At 43.5% G+C, this 15,565-nt stretch overlaps 1 protein-coding gene across 7 annotated transcripts in view; it reads right to left on the bottom strand.

Annotated features, from left to right (window-relative positions):
- The window catches only part of TSC1 (TSC complex subunit 1), a 50,002-nt gene that overhangs the window by 25,951 nt on the left and 8,486 nt on the right, over positions 1 to 15,565 (bottom strand). For 5 of the 7 annotated variants that reach the window (XM_073905559.1, XM_073905555.1, XM_073905556.1 and 2 more), the window contains exons 2-8: positions 14,141 to 14,203; positions 7,054 to 7,239; positions 5,773 to 5,876; positions 4,530 to 4,682; positions 2,484 to 2,628; positions 845 to 999; positions 397 to 470 (exon numbers count right to left, since the gene is read on the bottom strand). In XM_073905559.1, coding sequence (XP_073761660.1) covers positions 397 to 470; positions 845 to 999; positions 2,484 to 2,628; positions 4,530 to 4,682; positions 5,773 to 5,876; positions 7,054 to 7,159 — 737 coding nt within the window. In that variant the 5' untranslated portion in view covers positions 7,160 to 7,239; positions 14,141 to 14,203. Of the gene's footprint in view, positions 1 to 396; positions 471 to 844; positions 1,000 to 2,483; positions 2,629 to 3,809; positions 3,827 to 4,529; positions 4,683 to 5,770; positions 5,877 to 7,053; positions 7,240 to 14,140; positions 14,204 to 15,565 lie in introns of those variants that run through there. The other 2 variants (XM_073905560.1, XM_073905561.1) reach the window with 2 other exon arrangements.

Genomic DNA, 15,565 nt, shown 5'->3' with positions numbered 1-15,565 from the left:
GTTGCCTGGCTACCTGCAGGGGGAGGCTCCCCACTCGACACCCGCAATTCCCACAACCCACTTGTTTTCAACTACATGCTGCTCAGCCTGCCTCGTGCAATCACTGGTACCCCTGATCACCAGTATCCCCAAGCTGGACGCCTTCCAGGGGCTCTGCGGGGCCGGCGTCTGCACGGCAACTGCCTCCGCTCCCCTGGAGGAATGGTTAATTCTCTGTGAGGAGTATGTTTCAGACTTGAACCAAGTTCTAGCTGTACAAGTCCTTCAAAACAGAGTGATTCTATAAGTAGAAGAACCTGTATTCCCAAATAATACCTCAGTAGGGACATCACCTACAGCACATTAATCTGTCAAGAGATGCTATAAAATTCTGAGTCGCTAGCTTCATTTCTATACCTTCGAGGGTCCAGTTCGTGGTCCTTGGATCCAGTCACTAATTCCGGGTGAATTCGCACGTGCTCCATCATTGGCTAGAAGAATTTGGGTTGACAAATTACAAAAGGCTTAATTTCTATGGTATCTCCCCACAATGGAATATCACTTGACAATAAAAAGGAATGGAGTCCTGACATCTGCTACACAGCACGGATGACCCCTGAAACATTCCACCAAGTGAAAGAAATCAGTCCCAAAAGACCACGTACTATATGATCCCATGTCTGTGAAATGCTCATCAGGAGAGGCAAGTCTACAAAGGCAGAAAGGAGATCAGTGGTTGCCTAGGGCTGGGGCTATGGGGAGAGCTGAACTGCTTTTCAAAATCTGTCTCCCACTGAATACATGGGTCCCAACCACAGCCTGTGCGCACAGTATGTAGGCTCTCAAATGAGCAGTCTTCACTTACCCTGACCACTTCTTCAAAAGTGTCCAAGTTCTCCTTCATACTGTAGTGAGAGCGTAGAAAGGAGACAAAGTTGCAAGGGTACATTCCGTAGAGGCGATGAAAGAGAGCATAAACACTGGCATGGAGATGGACAAGATAGATTTCTGTCACGTGGCCTAAAATAGGAAATCATGGACAGGAGACTCAGCCAGACACAAGAGGACTTGTGCAAAGCAAACATGAGCACGTGGCCGCCAGCATGACCTGTGGTCGAATGCTCCCACCTCACTCCACAGATAGCAAGAGTGTTTTCCTAAAATGCAAATCTTAACACACCAAACACTCCTATTTAAAATCCATCAGTGGCTCCCTACGGCCTTGGAATAAACTCCAATCTACTTAGAATGATCCATAAAGGCCCCTACGGATCCAATCCTACACTCCTGTCTTCACTGGACACTCTCACAATACTGACCTAACTTTCTCATGATAATCACTCTCCTTAAAATTTGTTGTTGTTTTTTATGATTATTATTTTAAGTAAAGTCTACGCCACACATGGGGCTCCAACTCAACCCTGATGTCAAGAGTTGCATGCTCTACCAACTGAGCCAGCCAGGTGCCCCCCAAAAATTTGTAATGATACTTCTCCACTGTCCTGTTTAGCATGAATTTGAGTTTCTTGAACACTCTTACTGCACCATCTTACTAACCTCTGTACCCTTAGTGCCTTGCACAGTGCTTGGTGCAGAACATTCAAATATTTACAGAACAAATGTGAGAGATCCTTTTGAAATCAGTGTGTAGTCTTAGCTATGCAGATCTGTAACTAAAGAGTAAAAATACTATTGTCTAGAAACTAGCTTAAGAAGCTGAGAGTGGGAGAAACTGAACACTTTGTTCATCGAGCCTCACCCAGACCCCATGGAAAACCCCAAGTCCATCGGATCTGTACAGCTCCTCCATAATAATGGACAGACCACTCCTTTCTGTAGAAGAGCCTACTAAATAACCAGCATCACATGGATCTTGCACTTGTTATTAATCCCGTACAGGAAGCTACAGTACCTGGTGTGACACGGCTTACACACTTCATCTTTTCAACATGAACAGCTCATGCTGGCCTTACCAAAAGATTCCAAATATCACGTGCTTATAGCTTTGAAATCATTTTCATAGAGCTGGACTCCCTGCCAGTATGGGGAAAAACCCCACCACATTTAAAATGAGGACACTAATTAGGACCCGCTGCATTTTCCCTCCTCCTCCATACAAAAGACAGGTTCTCAGAACCAGAGGTTTGTGTTCTGTCACAACAGACCAGCAAAGTAAGACAAAAAGGTGCCCCAAGCCTAGTCCTGTATTGCTACCACATGGATTGAAGGTATTTTGATAGATTGAAATTTACTGACAATTAGGAAGTTTTACATCCTACCAGTTTCTCTGAAAACTAATCCTCTTAAACCAACAGAATGAGGAAGGCATCTAATAGTCATGCCCACAGTGAGTACACCCAAGGCACTCCGCAACCGGCTGGTGAAACCCACCCATTCCAGCTACAAAAGTCTACACGTCTTTCCTTTACAGCTCATGACCTATCAATCCCTAATGAAAGCATTCACCTGGTAGGGAATGACAGGTATGTTAAGGACATCTTTACCTGGTTTCTTCAGGCACCACGACGAAAGACGGCCAAAAATATCAAAGAAATCATGAAGGTGCTGCTTCCCCGACTGTGGAATCATTGGTAACATGGTTATCAACACTAAGACACCTGTTGTGAGGACGACGACATCGGTATCCGTCTGTGGAAGGAAAGGTCGAGCAGGAAGAACACCTGTCAGGCACAGCCTTAGAATCAGCACTAGCAGCACACCAAGAGGCTGCTCTAAATGCTAAGGGCATCACAAATTAGAGGTCCCCTCATAGACTCAGGTTCCTCACCCTCAGGTTTGAGGGAAACAACACTGATCAGACTTGACCATAATGAATCTGCAAAGACCACTTCTGCTGCCCCCAGACAAACCTATCTGGGAGAGAAACTTCAACCTGACCTGGGGACGCTCTGCCTATGGCACTTGGCACAGAAGCGTGACGAGATGCCTTTAACAGAACAAAGGAACATGACAGTTTCTGTTCATTCAACCAAATCCTCAAATATTTACTTTTTGTTAATCAATTTAAAAAACACTACACAAGTAATGTCAAGCAATTCAGTATTTTTTAAAAGATTACAACAGAAGTGTAATTTAAGAAGAAATTAGCATAGTGCTAACAAATCTCCCTAACGGTTCACCTTGGTAGCAGCATTTATAGATCAGCAAATAAAAGAAGATATGGTGACCTCTGACCATGTCTATAGTTTAAATATCAAGTCATATAACTTCAGGCTAATTGAAGATACTTAATACCCAATGGATAATGAATCAACTCTGGATAGCTACAGCAGCTCACCTGACCCATAATTAAATCATGAATGTTTGCCAAGTAACTGGAATTCAGATTTAAGAACCAAGATATTAATCAAAAGACTACCACGCAGGCTAAGACATTCATTATTACTGTTAAAAAAAAGAAAATCTACGAGTCTGGAAATAAAGCCTTAAATAGATTTAGTTTTTACGTTAAGCACTAAGCCTTTTGTCAAGGCCGACATCTAGTAAGAAGAACGTAAAATATTGATAGGAGAATCAAGAACACATAACCAGTTCCAGTAAAAATGACTAACCCTAATTTTGCTTATGGTACTATTCTAACCAATGGCTCCATGAGCAATTGCCAAAGCTTACCCTTTTGGAAAAGTAAAGTGTTTTACAATCTGAACTGAATTGTGTGGCTTCAAAATTGAGTTATATTATCTCCAATCCATTCACTCAAAAAAAAGTAAGTTGTACCAATTGTTCCTGTTTTTTCTCAACATTAAATGCATGTTTTTATGATACCCTACCAATGTGACTCCCACCTCTAGGGGTAATGAAACAGTTACCCTTGCTGGCAGAGACAAAAATCAATTTGCAGGGTGCTGGATCAGATGATCCAGAGGTACTGCCATCCTGGGACAAATGCTACTGGGTATTTTCACGTCTCTGTGAGGTACAGGCAGTTAATATTAACCACATTTTCTTATTTTATAGATAGGAAAAAGTCCAGGAATTAAAACAGATTAAGCAAATAGCCTGGAGTATTTCAGCAAGCCACTGTGAAAACTAAACCACAAAGTTCTACTTAGGTTTTGACTCACTGTGTAGAAAAACACACTACATTTAGAGTGCAAAAGGCAGGATGCGATTCAGGAGGCCTTGTATCAACAAAACCTTAATTATGGCCGCAGTAAGAACGTGGTCCTGAATGGTTAAAAAGAGCTGTTAGCCATCTTTCTCCTAGCTAAAAGAGAATCTGGGCTTCCCTCAAAGAGAAACCAGATGTTTTAACGGAGGTAAGACTGGACAATGATGGAGTCCAAGAGGTGGGAATAATGTCATGTTGAACCTTATTTGCTTGGACAAAAGCCACCTGCCAGTCACCGGGATGCACTGAGAATTTACTAAGTACCAACTCTGGACGACATGACATTCGAGGAAAGCCAAACACTAAAAGTTTCTAAATTCTCAGAGTTCAAATCTAGCTTGCTTGCTTTAAAGTTACCCAGAATTTCAGAAATAATATTCACAAAGCCATTTCATTCAAACCCTTGCAAACATCGTACCTTGAGACATTTGAGTAAAGAAGGCAAAAGAGGTGCTTGAGAGAGTTTGTGCTTCCAAGGTGGCTGCAGCCTGATGACGTGCCCCAGCAGCGACAGTGCGGGCAGCCGAGAAGCGGCTCTGCCCATACAGTCATTCATTTTGTCCAAGAGGTGCTAAACACGTAAAAGAACAGGGGAAATAGGTCTCAGTAAGGCTGGGGGGAGGAGGGGGGGGGAGGAAATCAAGGGAAACAAGGGAAATTCTCATGAGAACGTAGCAGGTGACACAAACAGAGGTAGCGAGGATGTATGCCAGTTCCTCGAGTCTCCACGGACGTGAAGCAAGGGCCAACCAGGTAAAGAGATCAAATGAAAGATCAAAACCACATTGGCACACAAAACACTGCTGCATTTAGCCTGAGAGAGGGCAGCCAGCTGGCAAGTCCTGAAAAAGGATCCCATGATACACAGGTGCAGGCCAGGAGGGTGAGGGGCAGACTCACTCATGGACTGTCTCATTAAGTACAAATAAGCCACTTTTTCCAAAAACTGCTGGTCCTAAGCCTGTGGCAGGTTGTTGAAGCTGTGAGGGTAGCAGCTGCTTATTGCTACCATAGCCCAGTCTACATGGTTTGGCCCCAAATATAAATCGGGTAATCTAGAAGTTAAAATTCAGCCCAGAAAACAACAGAACAAGATATACTGGAAAAGGCACCCAATGGCAAGGCCTTCAAATCTTAGTGAAGCCACTAGCATTTAGAAACTCAACACTTAACCAAAGTATGCAACTACAATGTTTTGTGAGCTATTTACCACCAACAAAAATAAAACACTAAGGAGCGCTCCAAGTGCCTGGTGCTGGGCAACAGGACTCATCAGTTAGCCCCACAGCTGTCTGGACCTATAGATTTTCCCACAATTGATTAAGTCCAAAATCCTATTCAAAGCATGGATTTAAAGATGGGCACCTTACGTGTCAAACTGTCACTGTACAATGACAGCACTGGAATTATAAGATTTCTTGGAACAACAAAAGCTTAAAAATAAACTCTAGAATACATTTTATTTTGTAAACTTTGCAGGACACATGGGTTCCATAAATTCTTTTTCCATGTGGCTGCAATCTGGGAACAGGATCATCTGCAGCACGGAGAAGATGAAGGAGCATGCTCTGGACATATGGCACGGGGTAGGGGTGCACACAGAGGCCGCCACACCGGCCGGGGCCAGACTGAATGGCCCAGCACTACGTTCCAGCAGTTACCTTGTCATGTGGCTCTTGCAAGGTAGTCAGGATGTGCAATACCGGCTGAGAATTGGTTTCCAGGTAATAGTCCACCAAGGTGTTTACGAGCATCGGACCACGGTCTGAACAAAGGAAAGGGAAATAACTATTTCCTTTAATATTCTAAACTTACCTCAAATGGCTGCCGGTCATGAAATCCAGAAAGTGGCTCCCCAAAGTTACGTGAAGCATTCTATTTCTACCCTTCAATCTATTTAGGTTTAACAATAGGATAATACCAAATTAACCTGCCTAAATATCAGTAAAAGCATAGAAATGCTATCTCCTTTTTTTATTGCCTTCTTTGGTTATAAAATTGTAACCATGTCCACTGATAACAACTCAGATGATGTGAAAGAACATAAAATGAAAGTCCTCCTCACTACCAGCCTCTCAACCCACTCTTCAGAGACAAGCATCCTTGAGTTTGGTACACGTCCTTTCAAACCTTTTCCTACTTGGATAACCACACATGTGCGCATACGAACACAAAGCCCCGACACCCACTTACACGCAGCCTGTGTGTGTGTTTTCTTCCACTTAACAAAGTGTTGCAGACACCCTCCCATGTCCACCTCTGACCTACTTCAGTCTCCTCACTGACCTGGAGCCCCACTGCTCGGCTCTACATGACTCAGTGAACCAGTCACCTACTGAAGGATACTTGGGTTTTCCCAGTTTTCACTAGACTTCATTCAACGCTATAATGAAACACAGACTCTTGTCAGTGGGACACATGGTACATGCTTTTTAATGGGTGATGGATACTCCAAAAAGGCTAAATACTAATTTATTCTCCTGCCAACAGTGCCCAATTCTGTAATCAATATTTGATTTTTGTCAACCTAGTAAGCAAAGAAAGGTACTGTTGAAATTCCTGTTTCTCTGATTAAGGAGAGGTCACGCATTTTTATACCAGAAATCACATATGTGATTTCTGCATGGCATTTGCTTGAAAATACTTGGGTTGGGGGGGGGAGCAAGGGAGGAGAGATGAAACAAAAAGGCAGCAACTTTGAAGCTGGGTCATGGGTTCATTATGTAATTCTTACTTAATAAGTTTGTGTGTCTATTTGAATATTTCCACAATCAAAAGCTTAAAGCACACACAGAGAGTGAATCTGGCAATTGATGCTCTTTTCTCAGTGGTTTTGGAGACTCTCCTTAGAAGATGAAAACCAACATCAGCAGACTATAGTCACCCCCAGGTCAGTCCCTTCTGATGCGCAGATGAGTGAGAATGGGCACGACCCTGCTTACCAGAGCTGAGGTTCTCTTTAAAGACAGCTGTCACATCATCACGCACACTCAGCATGGGAGAGTCCAGCATGGACAGGAGCTCCCCGATATTCGCTTGCTGGGCCATTATCTTACACAACTGTGCTGCGCCAGGTCCGGGACGTGCACTAGCGACTCTGCAGGCTCTTCATTGGTGCCACTACCAGACTGAGAAAAAGGAAGACACACAGTGTGACAAAATGGCCCCATTTCTTCCCATAAAAAATTACCTGCAAGAGAAGCCAGCACATATGTTCAATGCAGTGAAAAGCCTGTCCAGAATTCTGATGATGAAAGAAGCTAGGGTGTGAGAATAATTCTACATTTGACAAATTTGTGAAGAAGAGGTCTATGGAATGCAAGCACCGGAGAGAGACGGGAAACACTGCTACCAGTGAGAACCATCGTGGCAACTTAATGCCAGGACCAAAGCAAAGTTTTTTATTTTTATTTCTACTTCTGACTCTGCCTTTGGTTCTGGCTAATATTATGTTTACGTTTCAAATCATCCATCTAAAAAGTAGATGAGGAGCGCCTGGGTGGCTCAGTCATTTAAGCGTCTGTCTTCGGCTCAGGTCATGATTCCGGGGTCCTGGGATCAAGCCCCAGTTCGGGCTCCCTGCTCAGCGGGGAGTCTGCTTCTCCAGCCACTTCCCCCTGCTGTGTCTCGCTCTCTGTCAAATAAATAAATAAAATCTTTCAAAAAATAAATAAATAAAAAGTAGACAAACTATTTTCAGAAGAACTAAAAACATGCTATTTTCCTCTTGACACTCCCATCAATGTCTAGAAGCTGGTCTAGCTTGTTAGGTCACAGGACCATCCGTTCAATACTTCAATACCTCATTTGAACCAGGGACCACGTCTTGATATTTCATACAAACTCCTCCCCCCAGACATCTGTCACACTCAAATGCCATTGGTCACAGGCAAGAGGCATGAAGTGGGGGCACAAGGGCAAATCTGCCCCCTTCAAAGACTCCATTCCTCCTGATGATGGAGCCACTGCCTTATCTGTATATACAAAAAAACAGCTCATTCTCCAGGTATCACTATCCACATTTACAATTGGTTTTCTTTCCACTCGGGTGTCTAAAGGTATATTTTAAAAAACAAGCAAAACCAATGATCATTTAAGAGACAGGAACTGCACATCTTTTACAAACATCAGTGAATACAGTCCTTAGACCAGTATCATGCGGTTGGTTCTTCTGTCCCCATTTTGCGGGGAGAGAAACAGAAATGAAGCCATTTGCCTGGGGTCACAAAGCTAGCAAAAGGCAGAACCAGAGAACTGAAATTTAAACCCAGATCTGCTCGACTGCATAGCCCTGAGCCCTTCAACGTGACATCAAGCGACCTCACGGTTTTGATCCTCACAGCAATTCTGTGAGGTAAGCAGATACCCTCAATTACAAATGAGAATATGGAGGCTCAGAAAGGACAAGTAACTTTGCCAAGGTCACATGGTAAAGCAGAACTCAGACGGCTCAACTCCCAGGCCCATGGCTGCATCTGTCCTTGGTCGCCACGTTGCTTCCTCCAGCGCTGCTCTGAGTGGCTGGGGTAGCAGCCCTCCTGCTTCAGTGTGGACCCAGACCACCTGGGGTGCCTCTTAGAAACGCAATTTCCTGGTCCGTTCCACCACTGACTTGGGGCTTAGGAACTTGCATTTTAGTAAGCACCTAAGGGAGGAAAAATTACGCTAAAGAAAAAGTCCACTAAAGAGTTAAGCTCCTCCTGCAAGAATGCCAAATTTAAACTCCAATGGCCCCAGAAACTGGAGAGTATTAACTATTATATATGCTCTTGTTTAATTACAACCCAGCAACAGCCACTGATTTGGCTCTCGGTGAATCAGAAGTTCATGAGCCAAAAAAAAAAAAAAAAAAAAAATCAATTAAAATGTCTACATGCATTTTTGATAGCTAATCATGATGTAGGAAGTTGCTGGCTCACACCTATGAATATAAATCTTATAGGTAAATCACAAAGGGAGTCCATATCAAAGGGCTTACAACTGGTAAGATTTTCTTGTAAAAGAGTTCAGAGCTGAAAATAGACACAAATTTCACCTTGTGAGTTGGATTAAATTAAATTTACAAGTGAAGAAAATACCAACCTGTCAGGATTTATTGTCCATGGAGAGAATTAAATTAGAGACCATATGCATACACTCGGCACAAATAAATACTCCCTGAGCAGTGCCCATATATTATCAAAAAGAAAACAGGTAAAAATCGTGGGGCCACCACTTTCAAGATGTATCTGGCTAGCCCTCACATTCCTTTCTACTTCAGATAAATCACAAATGATTCTCAGGTTTAAAAGCATTTTTGTCCCTAAGTTTGGTTTTGTTCCAGTAAAACTGCTACCCACCTAGTCTCAATCTAGTGAGACTCTGAATTTATATTTTGTATATTCAGAAGACAGTAACATCAGAGATGGTTCCCCAAATCTAGGCAGCCCAGAACACATGACAGGAGTCCAATTCCAAACAAAGATGGCGCCCATCCAGTCAAGTTGGCCATAGTCAGGGCTGACCAGCTTAGGCTACCTCGCTTGCTTTTCAGTTTTTAAATGTCACTTTAGGTGTCAAAGTCTGGTTTCTGGAGCCTGCTCCTTCCAGATACTTTATAGAAACCAAAAATAAGGTTTCATTCTACAACACATTAGTACATTTCTGGCAAAAGCTTTTCTAAAATTTTTCTCTAAATTTTCTAAAATTCTACTTTTCAACCATATTTTTTTAATCCTCCCAAAAAAATATAAATCTTGGGTTTCATGTGAGGTTCCTCATGTAAGTGCCCCAAGTTCAAGGATTCTGACATTCAAAAAGGCCCTCCCAAGAATTTAATCATGAGCTTTTAGAAATCATTCCCATGATTGGAATATCTCTTCTTTTAAAACTCATTCAAATATTTCTCAGGGGGCTACATGCAGGGTGCTGAGTGACTTAGCACACACAGTGGAGAAGGGACATGGGAGGAGAAAGTGGGCAGGGCTCAGTGGGTGCACCGAGTGGGGAGGGGGCCAGCTCAACCTGCACGTGGTCGGGGCAGGTGAGGCACACCCATGTTAGACACACTTTCTAGCCTGGGGAAGACCAGCTAGGAAAAGTCACATGAAGGTGAGCACCACAGTCACAGGCAGCATCAACTTACAGCTCAGCTGTGGAAGCCTCTCTTCCGTTCTCGAAATCACCAAGTACGGAACACAGGAGTCAGGGCGCCTGAGTGGCTCAGACAGTTAAACGTCTGCCTTTGGCTCAGGTCATGATCTCCAGGTCCTGGGATCCAGCCCCACGTCCGGCTCCCAGCTGAGCAGGGGCTCTGCTTCTCCCTCTCCCTCTGCCTCTGCCTCTCCCCCTGCTTATTCTCTCTCTCTCTCTCAAGTAAATAAATTAATCTTTAAAAAAACAAAACAAAAAAAAAACAACACAGGAGTCAGGAGAAGCCCAAAGTCCATACCTAGGTTAGTCCAGCTCTGTACCCTATATGCCAAAGCAGCATTCCACTCAGGTGAGTGGCATCTTCAGTGGCCGCGTCCCACAGTACAGTGCTACAGCTATTCCACAGGGAACCACTCCCACCCCAAACTCTGTCACTCTGCCAGTCTTCTGGATCTCAGGAAAACACGACCATCAGGCTAAAGCAAACACTGAGGCGATGTCCTCGACTTCCCCACAGCTCTTACCCCCCCTCCGTCAGCAAACCCCCCCGGTTTTGCTATATCCCCTTTGTCTTGGGCCCAGTCCAAGCCCCATCACCTCCCATCCTGTTCCCCTGTGATGCATTTGCCACCAAAACACCACAGACTCTGAAATATGGAAATCCGAATCCATCCCTCTCCTGTTTAGAATCATGCAATGGCTTCCCACGGAGGCAATAAGAGCCGAACCCCATGAGTGGCCTAAAGGCTCCACGTGCTTTGGCCAGGTGTGAATCCCCCAGCCTCCGTCCGCTTCCTTTCACGCCACTCTGCCTCATCATTTCTCAGATCTAGTCCCCGTCTCCCAAAAGCCAGGTAAACTGGTTCCTGCTCAAGGCCTCTGCCCTTGCTGCTGCCTCTCTCCCTGGAATGCTCTCTCCCAGATCCTGGCATGGCTGACTGTCAGTGAGGTCTCTGCTCAAAATGTCACCATCTCTAAGAGGTCTCTCCTGACCACCCAATGGAAAGCAATAGGGGGATTGTTAGTTACCACCTTTGAATAAACCAAGTTGAAACTTTAAAACTGGTCATCAGATTCAATCGAACAGAATACTTAGTATGATCTCAACATGCATGGAAAATAGGGATTCACCCAAGTTTGACTTTAGTCTCCATATTTGGCCAACATCTGGCTTTGGTCTTTAGAATGTTTGAAACTTAAAACTGTCAGCTGCCTACTTCAGCAGCATTTCTAGCACCCCTCAGTGTGTGTGATCAACTATGTGTCATTACCATGATACGTAACCTACATGATGTCTGTAATGTGGACAAGGCATGCGTTTAGAATTTGTTAAAAATCTGAATATTCACTTTTGAATAAAGGTAAGACACTCTAGCTGTAACATCCAAGTTTTATGTTTTATAAGTTGAAACTCTTGTCAGTTTAAATACAAATGTATACTAATTAGAAAAATAAAAGCTCTTTAGTTGATCAATGTGACTTTTATGTTCAAAAACAATCAAGAACTTTCAAATAGCTAAATAAGTTAATCAACAATATGAATATTAAAAGTAGATTAGATAGATAACTTTACAAATAAGAGTAATTACTCTTTGAGCCAAATGTTTATAAAAATTTTAATAACAGATGGCTAAATAGAAATTAAATCATATTTTAATTCTAAATTTTATAGAATTGTCTTGTAACATTTATTACAAACAAAAATAACCTTTTAAAACTGCATTTAAGGGGTGCCTGGATGGCTCAGTTGGTTAAGCGACTGCCTTCAGCTCAGGTCATGATCCCAGGGTCCTGGGATCAGGTCCCACATCAGGCTTCCTGCTCAGCGGAGAGCCTGCTTCTCCCTCTCCCTCTCCCTCTCTCCCCTGCTTATGCTCTTCTGCTCTCTCTCTGTCAAATAAATAAAATCTTAAAAAAAAAACTGCATTTAACTTACAGTCTTAATTAGTAGTCTTTCAAGAAAAAGTCATATTTGGGAATACTTCACATCTCGTGAAGAATAAAAAATAAAATGTCAACCTGTCACCTCAATTTTATGACATGAAAAAGTCCAAAATCACAGTCAACCAACATCCATGATAAATCATCTTCGAGTCAAATATAAAGAATATAAAGAGTATAAAGAAAACAATGTTAGTGAAAAACTGAAGTCCCCTAACACATTTTACAGTCACTAATCAAATTTCAAAACAGACCTTACAAAAATACTTTAGAAAGACAACGTCTTGTAGTTTTGTGTCTATGAAGGTTAAAAATGTAAACAAAAAGCTTGTCAAAATGATGGCTACAGGTCACCAGCAATTATTAGTAGCTAAAGACAAAGGATCTGTGAGGCTTGCCCAACCTATGAATCCCAGATACAGGTTCCTTCTAGGAAACAATCACCCAGAAACTTCCCTAAAATTACATTTCACCTTGTCCATAAAGGTTAGTGATGGGACTGCCTAAGGCAGCCGGAGACGAGCATCTATTCAGCATTACACATGTGACACGATGACCACAGGAGCAATCTGGCTGCTAGTCCTAACAAAGTCATTTTTCTACATTAAAACTCCAAACTTTACAAACCTAGCTACTAAAATGTCATACAACTGCAATACTGAAAAATGTGGAATAAAATTTGAAATTCGCAATGTGTGTTATTCAGCTTGGGCCTCAATGATACGAACACGACCACTTGACACTGGATTCAAATTCACATTCTGCGGACTTCTAAAGAAGGGACAGTGTGAAGTACACATAAAAATGTTGAAAATGAAAAGTCACACTCAGCTCCCCCTACTTGTGAGAGAATGCTGCTTCTGCCTTCCTGTTAAATAATTTACAGGCTGTACGAAGTTTCTGTGACCAGACATCCATCTTGAAGGTAAAAATCCCTACTTTATTTCACAATTCCTATGAGGTAAGGTGAGGCAGGCGGTGACAGAGTATAGTAACTGGCAACCAGTAAGCCATTACATGAACCCCATGAGCTAAACACACACAGAGAGCAAACCAAACAGCTTCCCTATGTTCCCCACACCTTCCCACAGACACACGACGCTGCTGCGTTGGGCACTCTTACAGTAAACTCAAAATTACAGCTCAGTGATAAGTCACGTCACTAAGACCAAGTTCATATCCACAAAAGTGCCAAAGCCTCAATATTTATGAAGGATATATTCTGGGACCTTGAGAATCCTCCAATTCCTAGAAATTGTCACAGCATATAGTTCACCCCAAAACACTAATTAAGACAATGAATAAATAAAGCCAAGTTAAGATATAAATGTTAATTCCCTAGCTCAGGGGTTCTCAGCCCAGGATGTACATTAGAATTACCTTTATAAACTCCTGAAGCCCAGGCCCCACTCCAAAACAGGTTAAGGGGTGGGGCCAAGAGAGCACATTTGGTTTTTTTTTACAGATCCAAGTGGATTTCCATAACCAGGGTTAAGAGCCTCTGCACTAGTCAAATGACTCGCTCCAACACAAAGTCTTCGATTTCATTTAGTGGCAAAAACCAAACCTCGCTGCTGAACAGAACTGATCTGAGTCACAGGTCCACCAGGTGCAGCTATACAACCTTAGGAAATTCAGCTAATATCTCAGAGCCCCATTCCTCATCTGTAAAATGGGGCTACATCAAAAGTGTGGCTGTGAAAAAGAAAATGAGTAACACGTATAAAGAAAGCACTTAATAGTGTCTGGCACTGAATAAGCAATTAATAAATCATGGGTAATTTGACAAAATTAACTTCATGTCACAGAAGGACCAGTTCCTAGTAAGTAGCTAAAACAAGAACTGTTAAATCCTGACTGCAAACAAACACATACACACCTACACAACTGTACAGGTGAACGATTCCCTTCTGTCTTCCCCCCCACCCCCCCAACTGGACTGAGTTTATACCTTACCTGTTCTGGGGACAATCGGTACTTCGGTTTCCAGTGCTGTCAACCTGGTGTCTTTCATGGTCACTGAAGGGAAAAAACACATATAATGTATACAATAATCTTACAATGAAGTGAAATCCCAGATGCACCCAGAGGGAGTTTAGGGTTCACCTGGTTCGACCTCCTTCCTGCCCCAGCCCTGACAGGTGGCCAGCTAGTTTCCACAGGAATGAACACTTACAACAGTGGGTGCACGTGCCTCTCCCTGTCTACATTTCTGAACAGCTGGTTGCTGGAAAATTCTTTATATTGTGCTGAACTTGTAATCTCTGCCTTTTGTTAGCTGTCTGTTTACTGAAGCTATAAACAAATGGGCAGGATGGGCTCTCGAGTCCTAGAGTCCTGAGGTACAATCCCAGCTCTACCACATATTAGCTGGGCCACTTCTGGCAGTTTCTTTCAGGTGCCTAACGTCTGACCTTATTAGTTCATCTGGAAAGTGAGAAGAATAGCGGCCTCTACCTCAGAAGGCTGTGTGGGGTTACATGAGACGATGCATCCTGGAGCCCTGGCGCAGCCCGGGGCACAGTCATCACTCAAGAAGCCCTGGGACACAAGCCCCGACAGCAGGAACGGTGCCGGGTGCAAAGCACTTAGTGGGCCTACAACTGGTCACCAACCCCCCATATTCCCCCTCCCTCCCTACAGCCCTGCCCCTCTCGCCTCCCCACTCCTAAGCTAAGCATTCACCCCTAAAATCTCAGCTTAAACATTTGCCCCATCACGCCTGGGTGGCTCAGCTGGTTGAGCAACCGACTCTTGGTTTCAGCTCAGGTAGTGATCTCAGGGTCATGAGATTGAGCCCCACGTCAGGCTCCACGCTCAGCAAGGAGTCTGCTTGAGATTCTCTCTCCCTCTTCTCCTCTTCCCACTTACGCATGGGCAGGCACTAGCACTCTCTCACTCTCTCTCAAATAAATCAATCTTAAAAAAAAAAAAATTGGGGGCGCCTGGGTGGCTCAGATGGTTGAGCGTCTGCCTTCGGCTCAGGTCATGATCCCGGGGTCCTGGGATCGAGCCCCGCATCGGGCTCCTGGCTCAGTGGGGAGCCTACTTCTCCCTCTCCCTCTGCCTCTCTCCCTGCTCATGCTTTCTCTTCTCTCTCTCTGTATCTCTGTGTCTCAAATGAACAGATAAAATCCTTTAAAAAAAAAAAATTTGCCCCATCAGAGAAGCTTTCACTTCTCTCCACTCCCGTGCCCGAGACTAGGTCAGGTCCCCTGTTATATTTGCTTAGCAGCCTCTATTTCTTTGTGTCACTTACCACAACCCAATTAAATAAGCGTAATTAGTTACTGAACACGTCTCCCTCACTAGAACAGAAGCTACACACAAGGAGAGATAGTAGCTCAGTCAGTACCAGAGCTCTAGCAACTATCACAGTGT

The sequence above is a fragment of the Callorhinus ursinus genome, unplaced genomic scaffold (genome assembly GCF_003265705.2).
Source record: "Callorhinus ursinus isolate GAN/ISIS: 27379988/994484 unplaced genomic scaffold, GSC_fseal_2.0 scaffold24, whole genome shotgun sequence".
In the NCBI taxonomy this organism is placed as follows: domain Eukaryota; kingdom Metazoa; phylum Chordata; class Mammalia; order Carnivora; family Otariidae; genus Callorhinus; species Callorhinus ursinus.
This window is presented reverse-complemented; position numbering and strand designations above follow the sequence as displayed.